At 35.2% G+C, this 26,727-nt stretch overlaps 1 protein-coding gene across 4 annotated transcripts in view; it reads right to left on the bottom strand.

Annotated features, from left to right (window-relative positions):
• LOC150090793 (SLAIN motif-containing protein 2-like) overlaps nucleotides 1-26,460 on the bottom strand; it is a 176,633-nt gene extending 150,173 nt beyond the window's left edge. For 2 of the 4 annotated variants that reach the window (XM_090372767.1, XM_090372776.1), the window contains exons 1-2: nucleotides 26,005-26,460; nucleotides 6,674-6,822 (exon numbers count right to left, since the gene is read on the bottom strand). In XM_090372767.1, the coding sequence (XP_090228893.1) occupies nucleotides 6,674-6,822; nucleotides 26,005-26,330 (475 nt within the window). In that variant the 5' untranslated portion in view covers nucleotides 26,331-26,460. Of the gene's footprint in view, nucleotides 1-6,673; nucleotides 6,823-10,689; nucleotides 10,764-26,004 lie in introns of all 4 variants that reach the window. The other 2 variants (XM_090372785.1, XM_090372792.1) reach the window with 2 other exon arrangements.
• Nucleotides 26,461-26,727: the final 267 nt, after the last annotated feature.

The following is a 26,727-nucleotide window of genomic DNA, read 5'->3' as shown; positions in this document are numbered from 1 at the left end:
GGTATAAAAAGAAAAGCTTGCATTAGTTGAAGGAGAATAAATATTCATTTTCATTGTATTTATTTTTAACACAGAGCCTTGTGAATCACTGGTAAATAACTTTTACTAACTTATAACATAGCTTCCAATTGACATTTTTTCAAAGTTAACTATCATAACATAAGCAAGCATACGAACTCTTCTAACACAATTTTTAGAAGTTTATAATGTATGTAGAAGTATAATATTTCTCATTATTTTGTTTTTCTAATTAATTCAAGAACTCTAAAAATATAAAATTTCATCTTCATTGAGCTAATTTTACCTTTTATTTAAATTTCATAACAAAATTCCAACCTACCTACCTACCCTTAGATGTTTATAATTAAGCCAAAACTTGATATTTCTAAACAAATCTCCTCACCAAAATACACATGAAGGATTTTTAGCAATGTTATTTTAGAAATTTAAATATTTAGCTAATTAAACATTTTTTCTTCCTCACACTATTAAAGGGTTAATTTTTCTATATAGAGGTTTACTGTATTTCTCACTGTTCCCATCTGTTCAAAAGAAATTAATTAAAAACTTGAAAGAAATGCCAATTCACATCTAGACTGAAATTAGTCATCAGTTAACCAATTATAACTGGTTTTTTTTCAGTTTTGAGGTACCAATCAGTACTAACTAGTCATTTACTAAGAAATAGAAGTTTGGTTTCATTTTCTGCTATTATAATCCATCATTCTGGTATAAAAGGAGAGGTTTTTCAGGAATAGTCACTCTCCATGGCCTTGCAAAGTACAAATCATGTCAAATTTTCGATTTTAAATTTCATAACAAATGCCTGTGATCATATAAAAATCTGAGCGGAGCTGTAGTTATTCCAGAGCCATCTTTCAATGTAGGCCTGGCCCATGTCCCCACAAATAAATATAGATATTGTCATTTATAGTTAAGTGGGTCAGCAAGTCTAGCAATCATCTGTGTGGCCTGTTCTGACAGGCCACACAGCTGGAAAATATGCATTTCATTTTAATATTTTCAAAGATCTTCTTCTTCAAGAGGAGTGTTTCCATTTACAATGGGTTTCCTCAGCTTACAAGTTATTTCTTGTTAGGAATTTTTTCCCGCCATAAAGTGCGGTTCAAGGTGTCTTGGTCGGTTAAGCCTCAGGCTGTCATGTACTCCCGTACTCCATCCATATTTTCAAAGATCACAATACAAAATTATCTGTATAAAAAATTATGCCCATTCAAATCTCTTAGTCTTACCCTCCCAGGTGCATTGCTGACTGAAATAGTTTAAATACTTTATGGACATCCTGTACACACACAAAAGTTTTAATGCATGTGATTACCCAGGTGCAAACCAATGTAAGGAGAAGTTGAGGTGTGGCATCCACATCACATAGAGGAATGTCACCCCTCTGTTTTACCAGGCAATACTGGGCAGTAGATGACTCACATCAACAAGTGCAATACCACCACTTTGCTTATTGCAGGCTTTAAGTGGTGGAACTCATGTTTAGTAGTCAGAGCAAACCTCCAGCAACAACTCCCCATCACTTCCATCATGCAGTACGATTGATGTCTTTTGAGGCTATGATGGGCACCATGGCGAGATCCAATCTTCCTTACTAATGGATATAACTCTAAAATGGTGTTCATAGGCCGGTCGCTAGATAGTCCATGAGACTGAACTTATTGGTAACCTAGAAAACTTCCCAATCAGCTAGTGTATAATTTTTCTGCACTGAATATATCATGAATAGTAAAACTAATAGAACAAACTTATCTGTGAAAAGATCTAAACTTCTTGAACACTTCCGTTTCCACTTACAGTCTGCCAAGCCCCACATAATTTTTCTGACAGAATCCCACTGTTCATCTCAGTTGTCCTAATTATTTGCTGTACAATTCCTTTTTTTCAAAGGTGGTACTTGTGCATGTCTACTCAGGTAACCTAGTATTCCCTGTTAGAGACTTAGTACTTTGGAATTTCCTCTTTTTGATCTTCTCTGACTTAAAATCTCTCTACCTTATTCTATCAAATGCATCTGTTGCCTCTATTGTTCTCCCAAATCCACTAATTATTTGGAACTCTTTGACTTCCTTTCTTTGAAACTTGACTTTATCTAATCCAACCTTCCTAATAGTAAAGTAATTTTCCTTGGTGATTTTAATGTTCACAACTCCAAATGGCTTCTGTTTTTCGGTCAGATGGACCTAGCTGGTTGAGATGCTAGGGCTTTTGCAATTACTAACGACCTCGCACAGCCTGTTCATTTACCTACCAGAATACCAGACAATCCTAAACAAACATCCAACACTTGATTTTTTTCTCATAAACAACCCTTCCAAGTACATGGTTGAGGTGAGTGGTCCTCTGGGCACCTCAGATCACAAATTCGTAATAGTCTCTTCTGCAACAGAGCCTTTCTCTCGTGGCCATTCTCAGTCTCATGTTGTTTGGCATTACAAGAATGCAAAATGGATGATCAGCGAGATTTCTATTCTTCTTTTGCTTGGTTGGATTACTGTTTTAAATCTTCTGATGTCAATGTTTGCTCAAATTGTGTCAGTGAAATTATTTGTGTAGGTATGAAATCCTTTATTCCAAACTCCACCTTAAAATCTTGTCCTTTATCTAAATCTCGGTTTTGCAATAAATGTGCTAAGGCTGTTCAAGATAAGAATGCTGCATATCCCAACTGGCTTGCATCCACATCTCCAGCTTCATTTTCTGCCTACACCAAAGCTTTCAACAATTGTAAGCTGTTATTAATCAGTCCAAACTAGATTTTGAATAGGATAAGAATAGAAAACTTGCTTCTTGTCTGAATGTTATTCAAGCATTCTGATCTCTTGCCACAGCTATTGGTCACAACTTTTGCCCATCTATACTCCCACCTCTGTTAAAACCTGATGCTTTTATTGTCATCTTAACTACAGATAAAGCTAACCTGCTTGCATCCTATTTTACTTCTAACTCTTGTACTGATGACCTTGGTAGACCAACTCCTACTATTCCTGGTACATTCCACTGAATGCCTCCTGTGGTCTTCTGTAAAAAGTATGTCAGAAGAATTTTGAACAATCTTGATACCAAGAAAGCTGATGGTATTTCTCCACTTGTTCTGAAAACTTGTGATCCTGAGCTTACTCCTGTTCTGGGCTTCCTTTCTTATTCCACCAGTGTTTTTCCTTTTGCTTGGAAAGTTGCTCATATCCGGCCAGTTCGTAAAAAAAAAAAAAAGGTGACAAATCCCTCCCCATCCAATTATCGTCCCACTGCACTTACTTCAACTCTTTCTAAAGTAGTAGAGAAATCCATTAACTGCAAACTCCTAAACTATCTAGAAACCTTTCATCTGATCAACAATTGCCATTATGGATTCCATCAGTGTTGGTTTCAATTCTTCTAAAATTCAGTCCTATCTTATATCTCACAAAAACGGTTTCTTCTGCGCCTATGCTTATCTTCAATGACACTCAGATTTCTAGACAAAATCACATATCTCTATTAGGAATTATCTTGATTTTTAATCTCTTTTGATAGAAGCACATCATAAATACTGCTTCCTCTGCATCTAAAATCCTGGACTTTCTCCTTTGCTCTCTGCATTACATTTTTTTTCCAAACAGCTACTCACCCTGTACAAATCTCAAATATACCCTAATGTGAAAAACTGTTCCCACATCTGGGGTGGTGCTCCCAAAATATCTCTCAGGCTTCTAGTCTCCATTCAAAAGAGCGTAATTAATGACCCACCTCTAACAAAGTCTCTCTATTCTCTTTTTCAATGACAATCTGTTTCTGCTGCATGTCTTTTCTATAGATACTCCATGGGCACTGCTCTTCTGAATTGGCTTCTATAATTCCCATTCTCTTTTCCAAACTTCTCCCAACATCCTTTTACTCTCCAACTTCAAGCTCACAGAACCAACTTTTCTTCTTCCTCATTTATTCCTTCAACTTCTGTTTTCTGGAACAATTTCCCTTCACACATATTTCCTCAAAATTACAATATACAAAAATTCAAGTCTGATATCAACAAGTATCATCTTTCATCTTTTCAACCTTAAACCCACGCACTGTACTAAGTATTATAGTTTATACTATCTTTCATGTTTGGAGTCTTCATGAAAACAAAAAAAAAAAAAAAAAAAAAAATTGTTTTTACAAAAGCAGTACATACTGCCATCACTACAATTTTACTTCTGATTATGGACAATCAGCATCAAGCAGACATGAAGCTTAAAATTCATATTCCGATGAGTAACAAAGCCTGTGGTTTCATAAAACAAAATAATAATAATTTACTAGAAGTTTAAAAAACACATATATACTAGCACAGTTGAAGGCTCTTTTACAAATATTAATCGAAAAAATTTTGGCTTCTCAAAGGTTTCTAATGACAGGGACTTCTGATGAGATGAAGACATTTCTGAGTTATTCTACAATCATTACACCAGTGGAAAAATCTGACAATATGTTATGCACTGTTTTAACTTTTTTATGTTATAATTTTGCGTTCTGTTATGATTGTATTATTCTTTTTATAGTCTTATGATTTTATAAACCTACTTGATATTATTATAGTATAACATTATTGAAAATGTTTCCCTGTTTTGTATGGATTTTCATTTAAATTATACAAAACAAGTAAAATAAATCCAAGATGGAAAAATTTTTTAAAGAAAACGTACTTCCTACTTTTCATTAGACAACTAACAAAACAGACCTTAAAACTAATTATACGGGCTGAGTAAAAATTATGTATAACACTTTGATATACCATCTCTTGATTAAACATGAACTAAAAAAGGTCCCAAATAGATTAGATAGAGATGAGACACATTACAGAAGTTACATTAAAGGTTCAAAAAAACCCACCATTAGCATGCATCATACATCTTTTCTTAACAACTCAACATATGATTGTTTACATGGTGACTGTAATTTTATAACCTTTCTATTGTATATCACTACCCGCAGATCCTGCAATGCTTGTGGTTTATGAGTGTAAACTATCTTTCAGGTATTCAAATGCCAAGGTCTCCACACCTCCCTTCTCTAGAAGGGAGGTGTGGAGACCTTGGGGAGGGGGAAGCTCCCTTGAGTAGGAAATTGTCAATATGGGTATCAAATTGATTCCATGAGGTAAGTAATGAAGAGGAAGAGTGATGTTAACAATTCTGAAGTACATGACAGACAGACAAACTATGTGGGTAATCGGAAGTGCCTTTGCTTGATACTGATGATGGAGTGAAAAAGATTTTACAGCCAATTGTTCAGTTTGTTATATAAATAGTTCTGAAGGAGTGATTTTGATTGCAGTCAAATCACTGTTCAGAGAGCATTTTTGTTGTGGAACAACAGTTATTTTGCAGTTGCTGGTGCTGATTTTTCAGTCATCATTAATACAGACATGAATACAGATCAGCCACCTCATACAAGTTTCATTATGCCAAGTTGTTCCAGTATAGTTTGATATACAACTGGACCATCTCTGATAGTTTCCTAATGTTGATGCCATGTTGGTTACAACTACGAAGTTTTGCTACCTCAGCAAAAAACTCAAAATTTTGCACTACTTCTTATCATTATTCAAAGAGAAAAGTTTTCTTTAATGAAAAAGAATAATCAGTATATCACTCTGAAGATTCAGAATAGGTATGTGATTTGGCTTCTTAAGACATTTTTGCCCACTTAAAAAAAAATTGATTTCATAAATCTTTAACAATAAAAGGAATAATTCATAGTATGCTAGTCATGCTAATCAACTGCAACAGCCAATGTCAACAATTATATTTAAATTCGAAGGAGATATAACATTCAGAATGTCTTCCAATCCTTTTGAAGTAATGTGAATACAATTATTTAAATTTGCAAAGTTGAACTCATTTTCTTAACAAGAGCAATAAGTCAAAATCTAATAAGAAAGTGATTTGCTGAACTTTCACAGGTGCCTACCCAAGCAACTGCCACTCATAATCTACAGTAGAAGTTTTTATTCAAACTTAATTCTAGCTTTTTTAGCTTGCTGGAGAATAAGAAGAAGAAAAAAAAAAAACCATCAATCCAATTAATATGATCACACGACTGAGCATAACAAATGTGAAGTTGATAATTTAAAATATCATTTTCATATGACAGAGAATTGCATAATAACCACAAATTATCTTGGCAATTTTCTCATAGTGTTGAAGATGCAGAAGCCCAAAATAAATTCATCTTGCACATCAGTTCATGAAAGAAACTATGGTGTTAATTAACTAAAATTACTATTTAAAAATTTGAACTAAAACTTGATTATGTTATTATGATTAACACAAATATGATTTTCCCAAAAAAAAACAATCAAAAATAAACTACTAAATTTCTGTTGAAATGTAACCAGAAAGCCATGCTAACACTTTTGCAAATATAAATAAGGAGCCTCAAGGAAGGGTTAAATGGAACTAGATGCATGCTATATTCCAAGCATAAACATGTCAATAGTCCTTTATAATTTCTACACATAAAATGAAAAACTGACTAAGTACAATAAAAATTTGCTTTTATGAGTTTAGATGGAAATAAAAAATAATAAGTGGCCAACAACTAAAGTCAAAATTTTACCTTAATCTCAAAAGTAACTTGTGGCAGGCAGGCATGCAGTCTTTTATAATTAAAAAAGATTTCTTACAAATGGCCAGTTCTTCAAGCTTGTTAACTAGAGCTGTTCTTGCAAGCTGAAGTTCTACATTATCTGGATCTTCCACATCTTTCCTCAGCCACTTGTAAGGACTAACAGATCTCTCTTCTGATGTGAGTTCTTTTGGAGATGTGTATAACCTGCAAATTTGGTATAACTAACAGCTATATTATCTTTTTAGCTTTTAGCAACAGTTACAAAATGTAAGTACAGTACAGCCTATAATACAGGTGCAAAGGTGCACCCACAGCAAATAAAGTAAGTGACAGCTTCAGGAATGTGCCAAAAAAAATTAAAGACCTAGTTATGCAGGACAGAAATATTGAAACGTCTATGACTGCCTGAAAATGTAATATTTCTGATAGGATTGGTACTGACCATCCTCCACATAGCGTTGGCCATGTCAAAGGTCAGTTCTTGCAAGGTGCCAAGAATGCTCAAACATCATCAGTAGGCACATTATAACCAAAGCAGCTTATGCACCATCAAACCCCCACAATAACAACATCTTCAGCGCAGAGCTCAAATTTGCAAGAAAAATTTATGCATGTATGATGTAGATCCCTGAGGGTTTCTCTCAAGAATTGTAACTGGTAATGAAATGTGGGTTCTTCACTAGGATCCAGAATCAAAACAGGAATCTGTGTAATGGAGACATCATAAGTCACTACCACCCAAAAAAATTTGGGACTTCTACTCTCTCGTGAGATTATGGCCACCATTTGTTGACAGATATGCAAGGAATTTTTCTGATCGACTACATGCCAAAATAATAAAACAATCACTGGAAATGGTTATGCTGCTGTTTTTACAAATTTAAAAGGGTTCCATAAATGAACAGAGAAGAGAGAAATTGACACAAAGTCTCCTGCTGCTTCTTCATGGAAATGCTCCTTTACACAAATTCCATAATGCAATTGCAGCTTTAAGAAAGTGCAGATTTCAGAAATTAAACCATCCACCCTACAGTCCAGACCAAGCTTCCAGTGATTATTCCCTTTTCATATCTCTGAAGGAAACACTTGCCTGGGTATCAATTTTCAAGTGATTATCTCAAGGAAGATGTAAATGGCTTTTTCAGATACTAGAACACAGACTTCTTTTTTTCAGGTATTTCCTCTTTGACTTATGGAAGGCACGTATGGAATTCAAGGGGATATATAATGAAAAAAAAAAAAAAAACACATATATATATATATTTTATTTTTAAAAGTTAGACTATGACGTTTCATTACCGAGGTAGATAACATTTTTGAATGGCCTTTGTAGCTTCTCAACTAATGCTGTAGTATTTCCATATGTTCTTTTTCATCTCTATATCAATGATCTTCATTCATTAACTGGAAACTTGATCAATTCTGCTAATGATATATTCCTCTTTTTCACTTAAGAAGTCATGTATTGTATGAATATTTCATTAATACCCATTGGTAGCTTACTGTATTAAATGTCAATTTCCTAATATGTCTCACAAAAAATAAAAAAGATAATCTGTTTCTCTATGCTTCTCTTGAATATTTTTTCAAATAAAATAAGATTTTCTACATAAAGAATAACTTTTACTTGTAATCTTTCTTGTTGGAAACATATCTATAATCACCCAAGTATTCAAAAATCTGTCTTTTGTCCTTTTCTTCTAGAATTATTTTTCATTTTAACAATTATTACAATCAAATATTCTCTCCATACCTAGATCCACTGCTAAAGAAAGCAATCAAATTAATCAATGACCTTCATCTCTCAAACCTACTCTCTTCATTTATCACACACAGTTTCTACTGCAAATTTCTTCTTTTCTTATATTTTTACGGGCATTCTTCTTCCAAATTGTCATCTGTAATGCTGTCACTTTCTTCCAAAGCAGTTTTAGAAAAGAGTGTCAGCATTACAGATGGCAGACAGCCATCATTCAACCCCAACTCACCAAAATTAACTTCTCTTTCTAATTCTGTTTATAGTCTAGCATGACCACATAAGTCAGGAGTTTACAACTAATCATTTTTACAAGAATACAATGGTTACTATATTTGGCAATTATGTGGGCTTGAACCACAGTCAACTGAAATATGTGTGCTACTATACACCTGTGCTAACCACTACAGAAATTTGTCTGATATTATCAAGCCCACATAACTGCCAAATACAGTAACAATTCAATTCAAAATCCTTTTTACTTCAGTAGTATGCATTAATTGAAACTGTTTTCATCTAATAAAAATTCATATCAAGAAAATTCTTTACCACATTCAATTTCAATCACGAATTCAGGATTTCACTTATGCCTGGCTTAGAGACAAATATCACTATCCATGGTGATGAACAACTTGTTAATATCTACTGAAATTACCCAAAAAGGTGAATATGTTGTGTATTTAAAAATGTGAGATACATTCAGGACAGTTATTTCTATGTCTATTGGCTTCTCATCAGCTAGCGAGCAGTCACTATTAGTGAATGTATGAGGTTTTTTGCGTAACAAACATAATTTGTAGTAGAGATAATTGTTTTAGCAGGAAGTTTTTGAACAGGACAGGCACACAATTTTGAGTATTTTCTTTTTTTATGGTTGTTCTGTGGGTGTAATGTTCGACAAGCTAGTGTTTTAGAAATAGAGTACATTGAATTGTACGTTATCAAGGGAAAGCATCATTCAGTATATCCAAATAATAATTATTAGTAGCTGCCTGTTTCTGATTGATATAGTGATGAACTGGTTCACAGCAGTTCATGCAAGCTGGTTGTAAAAATTTTTATACAAACAAATGTTATAACGTGATCTCAAAACCAAATAAACTTAATCTTATAAAATGGTGTAGAAAATAATTCAAGATACAAAATAAATTTCAAATGCAAAGGAATGCAAATTTCTGTTAGTTAAAGAGCTGTTTCTATAACAGATAGGCAACAGTTATGTTACTATGTCATGTGCTTCTTATTTGTTACAGGCTGCAATATGCATTCAAGTTCATCCTGACGTGAGACAAACATCTACTTTATTATTTTACTAACACGAGTGGCCAATATTCTTTAAAATATTGTTTACTGTACTGTGTACTTCAACATGATTATATTACACTTTTTTTTTAATAACCTACTAGGGGGCTTTGCCCCTTGCTCACCAATCCCTATGCACTCCTTTCTACGTAAAATGTAGAGGTATGATGGAGTAAGTCCAATTTTTTCTACAAAAAAGACACCTGTCGAAATGCACTGATTTATCTAATCAGGAAATGACCTATATAATTATTTACCTGTGCATTTTTAGTGATGTAACTGCCTGCCCACTTGTACCACGTGATCCGCATCCCTCTTCTCCCATTGGCTACCCCAAGGTCAAATAAATATCACTATGTAATTATTTACCTGCATTTACATCAATCACTTAGGAAAAGGCCTTTTGTTTCGAGTTCCATAAAGTATGAGGAATATTGTTGCATCCGAAAGAGCAGGACTAAAATATTTACAAACTATACAAATATTTAAAATATTTACAAAATACTAAACTATTCACAAATATACTTCATTAGTTGACATTAACATAAAAAAAACGTTACAATGGAACATCATATGATGCAAGGCATGGTCATATATTAGACAGTGAAGCATGTGCGCATGGTTGGTGAACATTATGGAGGAAGCTGTCTTGCAATGCGTTCAATGTATGTGCTCTACACTGTCAACAGCAAGTGTCTGTTTCTGCCCAATAACCCATTTGTGTTCCTTCCATTTAACGTCCACCAACCTCGTGCATGTTCTTCACTGTCTAATACATGACCACGCCTGGCATCATTTGATGTTCCATTGTAACTTTTTTGTATATTAATGTCAGCTGATGAGGGGACCCATCGTCCCGATATAGTAGAGGTATGATTGTAAATAGTTTACTATTTTGTAAATATTTGTATAGTTTTGTTATTATTTGTATAATAATAACATTATACTAATATACTAACATTACAATGCACTGATTGAAATTTAATCAGGAAATGACCTATATGATTATTTACCTGCGCATTTGTAGGAACGTAATTGCCCTGCCCTCTTCTCCCATTGGCTCGAATAAATATCACTAGGAGGAAAACTTTTTTTAATGTATAGAGAGAAATAGCTGATATGTAATATTTCATAATAAAAGAATGACAGGCATTTCTTTCTTAAACTTTATTATGGGTTGCTTATTCATACATCTCTTCTTTAAACTTATTTTAAATTTGTTTAATTAAGCAATACTTTTTTCTATTGTAATAAAATGTAAAAATGTTTTTTTTTATATTGTTATTGTTAAGTATATGATTCCAAATGGCTCAAATTACCCCCAGGGAATCACATCTGGTGAGTATGGGCTTGGCACACCTAGGGTCCTGAGCTGGATATCATCATTCTTCTCTTTCTTGGCGATTCCTTTCTACTCTCTCTCTCTCTCTCAGGGTAATAGGGAAATTTTTTTTTTTTTTTGCCTGGTGCAGCATAAGCCTCAGGCTTCCTTGCACCATATGGCTAATAATAATAATAATAATAATAATAATGTATTGCCACTCCTTATGGAGAAAGGTACAAAAAATGCATACTGTGTTATATCCCTTAAATCAAAACTTTTTACAGGGAACCAATTATTAAATTTTGGCAGCTCATCACTGGTAATATACAAATAAGAGCCAACCAAATTCCATACATAATTCAAGGAAGGGATAAAAGTGGGGATATTAGAAGCAAATGCTAAAATTAGGCTAAAGTAAGAAATAGAATTAGGACAGAAATACATAGTACCCCAATCTCCCTCAAATACTTTTATAGATCATGTGTACTGTTTCGACTCACGGAATACTTACCTTTTCTTCTTTGTTTAATTGACAAACCTACTTCTTTTGTTCTTATAAGAACTTACTGAATGCTTAACTCAATTAAGGGCTATTTGCTGTCTTTGATTCATATAAAGCTTATTTCTCTCTCTTTAGGATTGTCATAGCACATGACACTGTAATGCATTCATTTCAATACACACTGCATCTTATGAATGTGTTTAACACGCACTCACGCAACCACACACACACACACACACACACACACACACACACACACACACACACACACACACACACACACACAGTGTTTCATAGCATGTAGGCCATACTTTCAGGAACAATTCATGACCTGAAAACAATGAAAAAAATTCATATAAACATGTGACCAATTATAAATGGTTACAAGCTATGGCTGCTTCAATTTTAAAAAATGGCTATGGAGTTTTCAGTGAAAAATAATAAAGAATAAGCAAACATGTAATAGTATGAATAAATATTTTACTAGGTATATCTGTTGGTGGGGATTCATTACAAACCTCAAAGAAAGGTATCAATATCATGTTTAATACTTAATTCACTTTAACAGCAACTCATAGTGAAACTGAGAAAGACAGAGCAATATGTTAAAACCAACAAAGTTAGGTTCAATTGGTTGGTTAATGAAAGTAATTTAAATTATTTCAAAAAAATGACTACAAAATTTACATTTTTTTTTTTTTTGAAATCTTATCCCACACAAGGAACATTAGAGCAGAAACTTCATGCTATAAGAGCTACAGAACATAACATAGATTGTATGTCATTTATTAAAAAACAGGGAATGCCTGCATTTTAAATAAATAGCAATGGTGGCTTGAAAAAAATTCTTCATGAGGCCAACTAATTATTCAACACAAAATACAGAATTCAATCATTTCATAATCGTTATCATTAGTAGAGGCATATTATGCAAGAAAGCATGCTTATACAGCATCAGCCAAAAAAAAAAAAAAAAAAAAAAAAAAAAGAGACCCTTCCCATTCCACCCATCCATTCACTCCATATGGATGTCTAGTTCCACCTTGAATTTCCTTAAGCTGTCAACATCCACAACGACAGATGGAAGTTTGTTCCAGCAATCAACCACCCGCTGACTAAAGTCAAATTTCTGTACATTTATTCTACAACTGTCATTCCTCAATTTGAATTTATGTCCCCTCAGACGATTAAACTGGGCAATAGGAAGAATCCCATCAGCATTGAGCTTGCTCAAACCATTCAAGGCCTTATACACCTCAATTAGATCACCTCACAGATGTCTAGTCTCCAGACACTGCAATTTGCAGAACTTAAACCTTTCTTCGTAAAAGCAAGCCTTTGTTCCATTTACCAATCTCGTTGCCCTTCTCTGCACTCATTCCAGCAGCTCTACATCCTTTCTGAAATGAGGTCTCCAGATCTGTATACAGTAATCAAAGTGTGGCTTGACCATTGCCTTATATAAGGGGACAATCACCTCCATATCCCTGTTAGAAAAATTCTTGTATATCAATTACAAGACACCATGAGCTACTCTTGCAGACTGTCTGCACTGCTCAGAAAAATTTCATATCTGACTGCACAATTACCCCCAGGTCTTTTTTCATTCTCTACTGCCCTGAGTTCACCACACAGTTGATACGTTACTCTGGGGTTCTGCTACCCATATGTAGTACAGTACTTTACATTTTTCAATATTAAAACTTCAGTTGCCACCTCTCACAGCCCATCTGCTCAACTTTTCTAGATACTGTTGCAATAGTGTACTGTCATTAGTGTTATTAATAACCCTGCCAACCTTCGTATCATCTGCAAACTTCAACGTTAAGCCTCATATACCTTCATCAATATCATAAATAAATACAGAAAACAACAATGGACCCAATACTGAACCCTGGGGAACTCCACTAATAACATTAGTCTATGAAGAGTAGTTTTTGAAAGAGAAGTGCTGCCTGACTACACTATCTTAACTCTACTCAAAAACTAGAGTCAAATCAACTAAATCTATTTCAGACACTGTAATCTCTGCTTATTTATACCTGAAAATTATAAGAAGAATTAATATTGCAACTCTTGCCACACTTAAAATATATATGATACAGGAAATTTGGGGTAATCCCTTGATAATGAATTTTAAATTAATTTTGAGTTTACATTCATTTTTCTCAGAGGGTAAAAATTATTTAAAATGAAAAACATAAGGGTTATTTTTTAAAATTCAAATAACAATTACATTCCTTCAACCACTCTGTTAAATAATGCTGCTAATTGTTTAGCATTCATACTGAGAGTCCACTGTACTTTGTCAAAAGTCATGCCAATCATTGAAAGATATAGACCACAATGATCATAAAACAAAGAATTGGTAGTTCATCCTCAGGTCATTAGACTGACCTGTGAAACACTAGTTACCAAGTCAGATTTCTTAGTCATCATGGCAACAATGTTTGTCAATCCCTGAAATATAGCTCTCTACTATATATAGTGGAGCCCTACCTCCTTGTGGTGGGGGCACAATGGCCTGTCCAAACCACAAGATTAAATGGTTGATTGCTGATGTAATCTCTTATTACGGTTTTGTTTTATTTGGGTGACCCAAGTGGGTCTATATTGAATTAATAACCAACTACATGTTACAGTTGTGATTATACAGATAAAAACAAGATGCACATGGGTGGGAGCCTAAGGGTGTTTAGGCAGCTGGTTCATTCAAATGAAAAAAAAAAAAAAAAAAAAAAAATGAAGCCCTGGTATAGAGAGTAACTATGTATGTAACAATGGACAGAAATTAGCATTAGTAGAAGCACACGATTCAAGAAAGCAAGCTTTGGCCAAAAAAATAAAAATATACACCATTGGCCAAAAAAAAAAAAAAAACCTTCCCATTTCTCTGATCCATTCGTTCCAAATGTTTGTCTAATTCTGCCTAGAATTTATTTAAGCTATCAACTTCCACAATAACAGATGGAAGTTTGTTCCAGCAATCAACTACCCACTGGCTAAAGGCAAACTTATGCACATCTATTCTACAATTGTCTTTCCTCAGTTTGAATCTACACCCTGTCAGGTTTGTAATTTGAGCAAGAGGAAGAATCCCATCAGCAATGAGCCTGTTCAATCCATTCAAGATTTTATACACTTCAATCAGATCGCCTTGCAGGTGCCTAGTCTCCAGAAGCAGCAATTTGCAGAACTTAAGCCTTTCTTCATAAGAGCACCCCTTTGTTCCCTTCACCAGTCTTGTTGCCCTTCCCTGTACTCGTTCTAGGGTGCATAATAGCCTTAGAATGCTAATGTACCAATAAAATCATAATCTAATAATAATTTGTTCTAGCAACTCTACATCCTTCCTAAAATGTGGCTTCCAGACATGTACGCAGTACTCAAGGCGTGGCCTGACCATTGCCTTATACAAATGGATAATCATCTCCTTATCCCTGCTAGAAAAATTCCTGTATATCATTGTAATTGTGCAGTGCATGTCTGCACTGCTCAGAAAACTTCATATCTGACTGCACAATTACCCCCCAGGTCTCTTTCATTCTGCACTACACTAAGTAGTGGAGAATGGTGGTGTTACTCCAAGTGTAACACCACCCAGTTGGTACATTTCTCTGGGGTTACTGTTACCCATATATAGTACTTTGCATTTGTCAATGTTAAATTTTAGTTGCCACTTCTCAGCCCATCTGCCCAACTTTTCCAGATGCTGTTGCAGCAGCAACTGTCATTACTGTTATTAACAACCCTGCCAACCTTTGTATCAGCTGCAAACTTTGACATTAAGCTTGATATACCTTCATCAATATCATTGATAAATATACAAAACAACAATGGGCCCAACACCAAAACCTGAGTGACAATTATCACTGTCTTTACCCACCCAACCATCCTTTTATCCATTGTAGCAACTTTCCCTTAATTCCATACAGCTCCAATTTGTACAGTAGTCTTCCATGTGAACATGGTCAAAAGCTTTCTGAAATCTAAGTATATGATATCAAAATTATTTTTTGCATCCGGTTCCTTTGTGACTGCGTCATAGCATCCAAACAAATTGGTCAGACAAGACTTCCCCTTGACAAACCCATTCTGTGTCTGAATTATTACTGCTGTCTTGTCTAGATGATCCTGGAATGCTTCTTTAACCAGTGACTCCATTATTTTCCCTGGAACAGAAGTCAAACAGGTCTGTAATTACTCGTGTCACCCTTTGATCCCCCTTTGTGAACTGGAGATACATTTGCACATCTCCAGTCCGTGGGGACTTCCTCAGAGTCCAAGGATGCTCTCATAATTATGGCTAAGGGTTTGCTTACTTCCTTTGCCACCTCTTTTAATATAACTGGATAGATCCCATCTACCCCAGGTGCCTTTCTTATGTTTAACTTCAACAATTTCTTCTCCACTTTGCTCTCAGTTATTACAAAATCATTTAATTCCCTGTCAGAGTTTGATAAACATCTGGCCCTCTTCTCCTTTAATAACTCCTCATGTGTGAATGTAGATGCAAAATACTCATTTAGTTCAGCAGCTATCCGAGAATGATCATCTACAGTCAAACCATTAATATCAAGTGGATCAATCTGATTCATCCCCTTCCTTTTAGAGTTTATACAAGTAAAGAAGTCACTGCTATTTTTCTTTGCATCCTTTGCCAAAGATTTTTCATAATCTGCCTTCGCTTGCCTAACCTCCTTTGTGATTTGATTACAGACTAGCTTGCATCTACCATAGGTTTCTGTGTCGTCTGACAATTTATGTGCATCCCATGCATTTTTCTTCTCTGCCTTGAGTCTCATTAGTTCATCTGACATCCATTTGGGCCTAAACCTAGAGCAGTATTTTTTATTTGGAACAAAAGGCCTAGTAGCTTCCAAAATTACTTCCTTGAATTCTTCCCATTTATCATTTGCTGTTGGTTAAATCATCAGTTGGTCCCACTGCATAGAACTTAAAAAATCTCTGAGACTACTGTAGTCACCTTTACGAAAGCAAAAACCCTTCCCTTTACTCCTGATGGTAGTTACATCTTTAAGTAATCCCACATCAGTATACTCTGATCACTGCCACCTAGTGGTTCCTTTATCTGTAAATTCTTAATGCATAAATAATCACTGCTGATAATTAGATTAAGAGTGTTACTCCCTGTTGTTCCTCTCTAACATGCTGCATTGAAAATAATCATCCAATAAATCCACAAAAGCCTTGCTAGTGTGCGAGTGACCAACCCACAAGTTCCAGTCTATATCTGGGAAGTTAAAATCCCCCATCATAAGACACTCTGATTTACTGGCCCACTATTTCTCTGTATAATTGTTAATTATACCCATCAGAGTCATTAGGCCTATAACAAATTCCTACCCTCATTTTTGCTTTCCCAGTGATTATGTCACACCAAACTGACTGAACATCGCACTGTTCATCTTTGTCAACTGGGTGCACTTCCTCAGATTTTGTGTTTCTTAACTAACAGAAGAACTCTTCCTACCCTGCCTATCCTTTTTGTACACATTTTACTCCCCAAATTCCAATTCTGCATTCCCTATATCTAGAAGTGTGACACCACATTTCTGATATCCCAACAATATCTGCCTTTCTTGACCAGCACTTCAAATTCATCAAATTTATTTTCTATCCTCCTAGCATTGGTGTACATGCAAGTATACATGCACCTGTTCTTACTCTTAGTTACTCTAACACAGCCCATGTATTTACTTGTTTCACGACACCCAGCAGTTCCTGAAATTCCTACCAACTTGCTTTCTGGGCTACTGCTCATTCCGATAGAAGCAGTGCAAGAATCATTTCCACCTCTGCCTGCGGCTACTGTTAATCTATTAGTCTGTGAATTCCCCCAAGCTAGCAGTTTTCTGACCCACCTAACATTGCTTCGACAGCATCAGCAAATATTCTTGCACCCTTTCTATTTAAGCGTATCCCATCCCTGTAGAAGTAATCTCTCCTGTTAAAAAGTGCAGACCACACTGAGAAAAATTCTACCCCATGAGCCCCAGCACAATTTCTCCCTGGCCAAATTGATTAACTAGACTCTCATCATATACTCCCTCCTATCGTGTCTGGGCAGGATTACAGACACTTTCATCAACCCTAACTCAACCTTTTTTTCAACACTGACCTGTACTTGCTAAGTAAATCTGCAGATCTCCTACACTTAATGTCATTAGTGCCAATGTATACAACAATATCACCTTTTGTGCTCTTAAAAGATGATATCTGTTCTACAACGTCATCAACTTTTGCCCCTGGCAGACATACCGTGTTCCGTATTCCACCTATACTTTTTGCAGAATATATTTCCTGTTTCCCTGACAAATTGAGTCACCAACAATAACTAGTTCCTTTGGAATCAGCGCATCCTGCCCTGAAGGTTGCTGCTGTGTTGCCTGGTGCATAAGAGTGAGCTCTGGCATTCAGTTGGGCAGCTGAGAGCTTGATGGGCCCCCCATTTTAATTCCTTTGAGGACATCTACCCGACTCTTCAAGCTCTCATAGACGTCCATCAGAATGCTGGGTTGGCACATAATTTCTTCAATTTCACCTAGCACAAACAAAGACATCCTCCATGGCTAGATCATGTATTGTTTGAGAGATAGATCTGCAAACTTGTCACATTTTGCACTTTTTTTTTTTAGACTGTGACGCATTGGAGAATCACCCCTTTGGTTCTCCCCTGAACCACAGCACTTTCACTACTTTGCTGCTCTAGTCTGGAGCATGATTTCTGTTTAAATGCCATTCAATTAACAATAAAAAGTAAATGGATTTATAAATGTAATTGATTAATTGCCAATACTATACTAAGCTAACCGATTCCTACTACAGTGTTACGTATTACGCTATCTAGTTTTATGTTATACCTTACGCTATCAAGTTCGAGATATACGCAATGCTATTCTGTATCAATACTACGTAACCCACAAAATCTCTATCTAAGTTCAAAATAAACTAAGTATTGCAACTAGTAATATAAAGCTACTTCTAGAAAATAAATTAATATGCCAATTGTAAATAAAAATGTAAAAATTTAAGAAAAATTTCTCTATTAGCTGAAGCCATAAAAACTTCGCCTACACTGAGCTAATTTCATTCCCACTCCCTAAATGCACATACTGAAAAAGAGTGAAGAGAATAAGAACTGCTGAAGCAATAGATGAATCAGAAAGTGCTTTTCAAAAATCAGTATTGTAGCAATACTGAACAATATTGTTAAATAACATGACAAGCAAATTATGGGTTGGGCACTCACACACTAGTCAGACTTTTGTGGATTTATTGGATGATTGTTTTCTGCAACAGCATGTTCGAGAGGCAACCAGAGAGAGTAATACTCTTGATCTGGTTATCAGCAGTGATCATTCGTGTATTAAGAATTTGCAGATAAAGGAACCAGTAGGTGGCAGTTATCACAGTGTACTGATGTGGGATTTACTTAGAGATATAATTACCATCAGGGGTAAAAGAAAGGGTTTTTGCTTCCGTAAAGGTGAGTACAGTGGTCTCAGAAAGTTTTTAAATTCTGTACAGTGGGATAAACTGACCATGTTACCACAGTAAATTCTAAGTGGGAAGCAATCAAGGAATTAATCGTGGATGCTACTAAAAGTTTCATACCTATTAAGAAATATTGTTCAAGATTTAGGCCTAAATGGTTATCAAATGAACTAATGAGACTCGTAACAGAGAAGAAAAATGCATGGGATGCATATAAATTATCAAGCGACTCAGAAGCCTATGGCAGATATAAGCTAGTCTGTAATCAGGTCACAAAGGAGGTTAAGCAGGCGAAGGCAGATTACGAGAAATCCTTGGCAAAAGATGCTAAGAAAAACAGCAAGGATTTCTTTACTTATATAAACTCTAAAAGGAAGGGGATGAATCTGATTGGTCCACTTGACATCGACGGTTCGACTGTTGATGATCCTGCTCAGATAGCAAAACTGAATGAGTATTTTGCATCTACATTCACACATGAGGAATTATTAAGGTTTGAAAATAGCAGAAGGTTATAAAATTGTAGCAGGGTGCTTAATGATTTTGTAATAACTGAGAGCAAAGTGGAGGAGAAATTGTTGAAGTTAAACATAAGAAAAGCACCTGGGGTGGATGGGATCTATCCAGTTATATTAAAGGAGGTGGCAAAGCAACTAAGCAAACCCTTAGCCATAATTATAAGAGCATCCTTGGACTCAGGGGAGGTTCCCAAGGACTGGAGATGTGCAAATGTATCCCCAATTCACAAAGGGGAATCGAACGGTGACAAGAGTAATTACAGACCAGTTAGTTTAACTTCTGTTCTGAGTAAAATAATGGAGTCACTGGTTAAAGATGCATTGTAGGATCATCTAGACAAGACTACAGCAATAATTCAGACACAGCATGGGTTTGTTAAGGGAAAGTCTTGTCTGACAAATTTGATAGGATATTATGATGTGGTTACAAAGGAACTGGATGCAAAAAATAATTTTGATATCATATATTTGGATTTCAGGAAAGATTTTGACACTGTTGCGCATGAAAGACTATTGCACAAATTGGAGCAGAATGGTATTAAGGGTAAGTTGCTACAATGGATAAAAGGATGGTTAAGTGGGAGAAGACAGAGGGTGGTAATCAATGGGTGCTGCTCTTCGTGGACTAATGTTATTAGTGGAGTCCCACAGGGTTCGGTGTTGGGTCCACTGTTGTTTTGTATATTTATCAATCATATTGATGAAGATATATCAGGCTTAATGTCGAAGTTTGCAGATGATACAAAGGTTGGTAGGGTTGTTAATGGCAGTATGGGTAGAAGTAACCCCAGAGAAACGTACCAACTATGTGGTACTACACTTAAGGTGGTAGAAAATGAAAAAGACCTGGGAGTAATTGTGCAGGCAGATATGAAGTTTTCTGAGCAATGCAGACAGGCTGCCAGGGCAGGTCATGGGGTTTTGTCAATGATATATAGGAATTTTTCTAGCAGGGAAAAGGAGGTGATTATCCCTCTGTATAAGGCAATGGTCAGGCCATGCCTTCAGTACTGCGTACAGGTCTGGAGGCCTCATTTTAGGAAGGATGTAGATTTACTTGAGCGTGTATAGAGAAGGGCAACAAGATTGGTGAGGGGAATGAAGGGATCCTCTTACCAAGAGAGGCTTAAGTTCTGCAAATTGCAGTGGCTGGAGACTAGGCACCTGCACGGTGATCTGATTGAGGTGTATAAGGCCTTGAATGGGTTGAGCACGCTGAATTCTGATGGGATCCTTCCACTTGTTCAGATTATGAACCTAAGGGGGCATAACTTCAAATTAAGAAAAGACAGATGTAGAATAGATGTGCGGAAATTTGCCTTTAGCCAGCGGGTGGTTAATTGCTGAAACAAACTTCCATCTGTCGTTGTGGAAGTTGATAAGTTGAATAAATTTAAGGAGGAACTGGACAGGCATTTGGAGGGAATGGTGTGATTTTTTTTTTTTTTTTTTTTGGCTGATGCTGCATAAGCTCATACACATGCTTTCTTGCATCACATGATGCTGCTGCTGCTACTACTACTACTACTACCTATTCACATAACACTGAACCATGTTGAGACAGAAATAAATAACTTATTTTGGCATTTTAGTCCACAAATTCAGCAACTCAAAAGCACATGTGGCAAAGGAGACAAGGCTGTCTCAGCAAGTTATGTGAACTTTCATAAATGATTCCAAAAATCATACCTTTCTATCTCAATGCAGTAGGTGTTGTGTTAGTAGATTATTTCCTGTGAACCGTTTAACCTCCCCTGCAAATTGATTTATCAGGAACCACCCATTTTCTAGCTATGTTTAGAAAAAAAGTCAAATTTGGAAAACTACCCAATAATTGACAAATTTAGATTAGTTCTCAGTTTCTGCTGATGCTGTTGTTTGTTTTAAGCTGCACCAGCATTTTTGGCCACATTGTGCCTTGTGTATTATGTCTATAAGTGTGTGGTCATAAGCTAATCTGCATTTTGTATGGGCTGAAAACCCCAGAATAACTTGTAGGTGCCTACTCCCTCGTCCTAGGTCAGCTAACTATAATCATAATTGAATTACTGCAGTTGCTGATGGGATTGAGACCTATACTTTTCCAAATGAGTGGTAAGTGGCAAAACCACATCAAGAAGATTTGTCCATTTGCCAAAGTTGTGTTATAGCCGATTATGCAAAGTAGAGATTTTGCCTCAAAACCAATCATTCTTTTCCATTCCAAAATATATCATACACAGTATGGTGTACTAATATCACCTTTCTGTCTCCTTAAAAAAAAAAAAACTACACTTGTAAAAAACTATGTATAAAGTTGCAATAAAAAAACAATATTGTTTATTTTATTTCTTATTTTTTTTTAATAAACATAATATTGCCACTAAAAATCTAGAAGATTTGAGGATCTGACCCTAAGGTTTTTTTGATTTGGGAAGTTGGCTCTATTTGTTCCCCTTTCCTGAACACTTCTGAAAGAATGAGAAGGAAATTTCAGTACAATAACATGTTTTCAAGACCTCACATCAACTAAAAATTTAATTATCTTATTGTTTGACTACAGGATTAGGATTATAACAAACAGATATTAGAAGTGAGTAATAACACTTCTAATATCTGTTTGATTTTCTCAATTTCTTTCCTTCAGAATTTATGCATTTTTTAAATCTGTAATTTGATCATAACATGAATCTGTTGTAAAAAATATATTTTTGATTTTCTGGAGACTTTCACTGTAAATATCATCAAAAATGTGCCTGTAGTCTGTCAGTTTTGGCAAGCATATTTTACAGTGCTATATATGTATGACCTCCAAACACGTGGAGACAATCACAGTATGATTGGATTTAAAAAAAAAAATTCTTTACATGATATAAAGAAAATTTAGCATTAAATGACATCCTTTCAATGCTATCTTTTTATGTCTTATGATAAAAACAATTGATGCATCCAACAATTCAAGTAATTGTTGGATGCACATTGTTTTATGTTTAACTTCAGTAACTGCTACTGTTTACTTCAGAAATATGGTTGTTGAAGGCAATTACAGTATATTTGAATTTGAGAACTTGTTCTGGACAATTTAGTGCCATTATTGTTTGTTTTGAACTTAATGCATAATATTTGTTAGGTCTTCATCTTTTGCAATATATAATAATATGTAAACTTTAATGATCTTTTTGTTGTTATACAGTATTAGTCTGAATCATGATATTCCAATATGGAATGTTGGTGTTGACAGTTACTACTGTTCAAGATGAAGATGCAAAAAAGTAATACTGTGCAAATAATGCTAAAAAAAAAAAATAATAATAAATAAAATAATAATGCTAAAAAGAAATACATCAGGAAGCAAACATTTCTTTTGTTGGAAATATAAACTTAGACCCTGGAAAAGCAACAAAATATGCATAACTTTATTTGCATCTTTCAAACTCAATTTCTAAAAACTGGGTATGTTCACAGTGCAGAAAAAAAAAAAAAGAACAGAGAGGAATCCACAGTTCCATATGGTAACTACAGTTTCATAACGTTTATTCAGAGAAAATTAAAATGATACAGAAACAATGTGGATATGTTGGGCATAAGAGTATATTTTCAGTTCAACTGCAGCAAAATTAATCATCATTTACAGGCTAATACAAAGGGAAGATTTTGGGGGTTAATTTTTCTGTGTTATTCTATATTTCGTTACACTTACGTTTTTTTATTTAATTTTTCATATTTTTGGCAGTCTGTACTTGTTTTTTTTCTTTCCATATTTGTGCTATTCCATTATAATCATTATATTTTATCAATACTAAAAAAAACATTACAGATTAAAGCATATTCAAATTCTGTATGCAATTTTCCACCATTCTCATTACAAACACAAATTTATTTGCTCATTTAGAATTAACTAGTTCACTAAATGTGAGATAAAAGTATGAGGTTAATGATCTACATTAATCAGCTTAAATAAATCAGTTTATTTCATCTGTTAATTATGGTAAAAAAATGCTACAAGTCACAAATGTTTTTTCCACCCTGCATATATGAGAATTCTGTGTGTGCATATGGATTAGCATTAACAAAGGCACATGATGCAAGAAAGCAAGCTTATATAGCATCAGCCAAAAAGAAAAAAACCCTTATTTCGCCCATCCACTCACTCCAAATGTTTTTCAAGTTCTGCCTTGAATCTATTTAAGCTATCAACTTCTACAACGACAGATGGAAGTTTGTTCGAGCGATAAACCACCAGCTGGCTAAAGGCAAACTTCTGCACATCTATCCTACAACCATCTTTCCTCAATTTGATTTTATGCCCTCTCAGGCAATTATTCTGAGCAAGAGGAAGAATCCCATCAGCACTGAGCATGCTCAAACCATTCAAGGCTTTATACACCTCAATCAGATCACCTTCCAGGTGCCTAGTCTCCAGACACTGTAATCTGCAAAACTTTAGCCTTTCTTCATAAGAGCAACCCTTTGTTCCATTCACTAATCTTGTTGCCCTTCTCGTTCCAACAGCTCTACATCCTTCTTAAAATGAGGCCACCAGATGTGTATACAGTACTCATGGTATGGTCTGACCATTGCCTTATACAAGGGGATAATCACCTCCTTATCCTTGCTAGAAAAATTCCTGTATATCATTGACAAGACACCATGAGCTACTCTTACAGACCATCTGCACTGCTCAGAAAACTTCATATCTGCCTGCACAATTACCCCCAGGTCCTTTTTATTCTCTACCACTGTCAGTGTAGTATCACAGAGTTGATACATTGCTCTGGGGTTACTGCTTCCCATATGCAGTACTTTACATTTGTCAATGATAAACTTCATTTGCCACCTCTCAGCCCATCTGCTCAACTTTTCTAGATCCTGTTGCAGCAGTGTACTGTCAGTAGTGTCATTAACAACCCTGCCAACCCTGATTTAACAGGGTCATTAACAACCCTGATCATATCGTCTGCAAACTTGGACATTAAGCTTGATATACCATCATCAATATCATTTATAAATACTGAAAACAACAATGGACCCAACACTGAACCCTGAGGGACTCCACTAATAACATTAGTCCATGAAGAGCAGTGTCCATTGATTACCACTCTCTGTCTTCTCCCACTCAACCATCCCTTTATCCATAGCAGCAAATTGCCTCCAATGCCACACTGCTCCAATTTGTGCAGCAGTCTTCCATGCGCAACAGTATCAAAGGCCTTTCTAAGATCCAAATATATGATATCAAAATTATTCTTTGCATCCAGTTCCTTTGTGACTACATCATAGTATCCAATCAAATTGGTCAGACAAGACTTCCCCTTAACAAAACCATGCTGTGTCCAAGCTATAACTGAAGTCTTGTCTAGATGATCCTGCAATGCTTCTTTAACCAGTGCCTCCATTAACTTCCCTGGAACAGAAATTAAACTAACAGGTCAGTAATTAATTACCTGCGTCTACCTTTGATCCAGCTTTGTGGATTGGGGTCACATTTGCACATCTCCAGTCCATGGGTACCTACCCTGAGTCCAAGGAAGCTCTCATAATTATGGCTAAGGGTTTGCTTACTTCCTTTGCCGCCTCCTTTAATGTAACTGGACAGATTCCATCCATCGCAGGTGGCTTTCTTATATTTATCTTCAACACTTTTTTCCTCCACTTTACTCTCAATTATTACAAGATTATCTAACTTACTGCCATCGTTTAATACACCTCTGGCATTCCCCTCCCTGAATAACTCCTCATGTGTGAATGTAGATGCAAAATATTCATTTAGTTTGTTAGCTACGTGAGCAGGATCATCGGCAGTTGAACCATTGATATCAAGTGGACCAATCTGATTCATTCCCTTCCTTCTAGAGTTTACATAGGTAAAGAACTCTTTGCTGTTTTTCTTTGCATCCTTTGCCAAAGATTTCTCATAATCTGCCTAACTAACCTCCTTTGTGACTTGGTTACAGACCAGCTTATATCAATCATAGGCTTCTGTGTCACCTGTTATTTTATATGTATCCCATGCATTTTCCTTCGCTGTCACATGTCTAATTAGTTCATCTGACATCCATTTGGAATAACAATCCAAATGGCATTTTGTTCTTAGCATGCAGCAACCCCACAGATGCTCTTATAACCCAAAATATAAATAAATAAAATGAAATATATTAATAATAATAAATAAAATTACTGGGGCTCTCACTTCAGATAAAGTAAGCATTACAATTTAGTATGAAAGATAAATAAATTATTCTGAAATAAACTGATTCTATATAGTTGGTTTGGCAAAAATTAATTAGAAATTCTAAACTTCCATATTGTACTTCTTCAAAAACCCGGTTTCTTTCTCGTCAAGGACCTAATTCATTTTCTTACTGAATGCGAATGACACCGATGTGTCAAAAGATAGCTATTACACAAAAGGCATTCACCTGCATAATCTACTGATGATTGTTCCTGTATAATAAAAAAATATTATTTAATGCAACCGTAAACTTACCACGAGTCTTCGTCGGATAATTCGTAATCGTCAACGTCGATTAAATCGTCGTCATCGTGACCGTTATTTGTAATATCAGATGTCTGTTCTTCAGGCGAACTTGAATTAGTTGTAGCAGAATTGTTTGCACTATCTTCATTTTTATAGGAATGATCTTGCAGAGTTTCTTCTGTTACATTTGGAAGGCTTTCAGGAATAATCGTTAAATCTATTTTTTCTGGATGAAATCCTACAGGTAAATTCTGTACCATATAATGCAATTTTTTAATTTCATCGCGATATGGATTCACTTCAACAGAAGCAACATCCTCCATTGCGACGCTCATTGCTACCTACACCTATATCCCACTGCATTTAAATAACATATTTTATTTTAAAGAGGGATGCACAAAACTTGATATAATTGGCTTCAACTATTGTATATTTTAATGCATTACTTTTAGTATAAATGTTTAATAAACAGATGAAAATTTTTAAAATGTCATAACTAAGAACCAACATCCACCATTACTGTCGACGACAGCGGCCTCTATGGGATAAGTACTAGCATTATTTGATATTTAATTGTATCACTGAATTTAGTTGCATATCGGTTTGTTTTACATCCCATTGAAGAAAAAAAAAAAAATAGTAATAAATAAAAAAATATGTTTTTTAAGAACAATTTGCCGTCTAAGATGTATAATCAGGGGCGTAGATAGCCAGCACAGACTTCGAGGAAAA

The sequence above is a fragment of the Mastigoproctus giganteus genome, chromosome 1 (genome assembly GCF_048544385.1).
Source record: "Mastigoproctus giganteus isolate SK-2022 chromosome 1, ASM4854438v1, whole genome shotgun sequence".
Classification (NCBI taxonomy): Eukaryota; Metazoa; Arthropoda; class Arachnida; order Uropygi; family Thelyphonidae; genus Mastigoproctus; species Mastigoproctus giganteus.
Note: the sequence above shows the minus strand (reverse complement) of the source record. Positions and strands in the feature narration are given on the sequence as shown.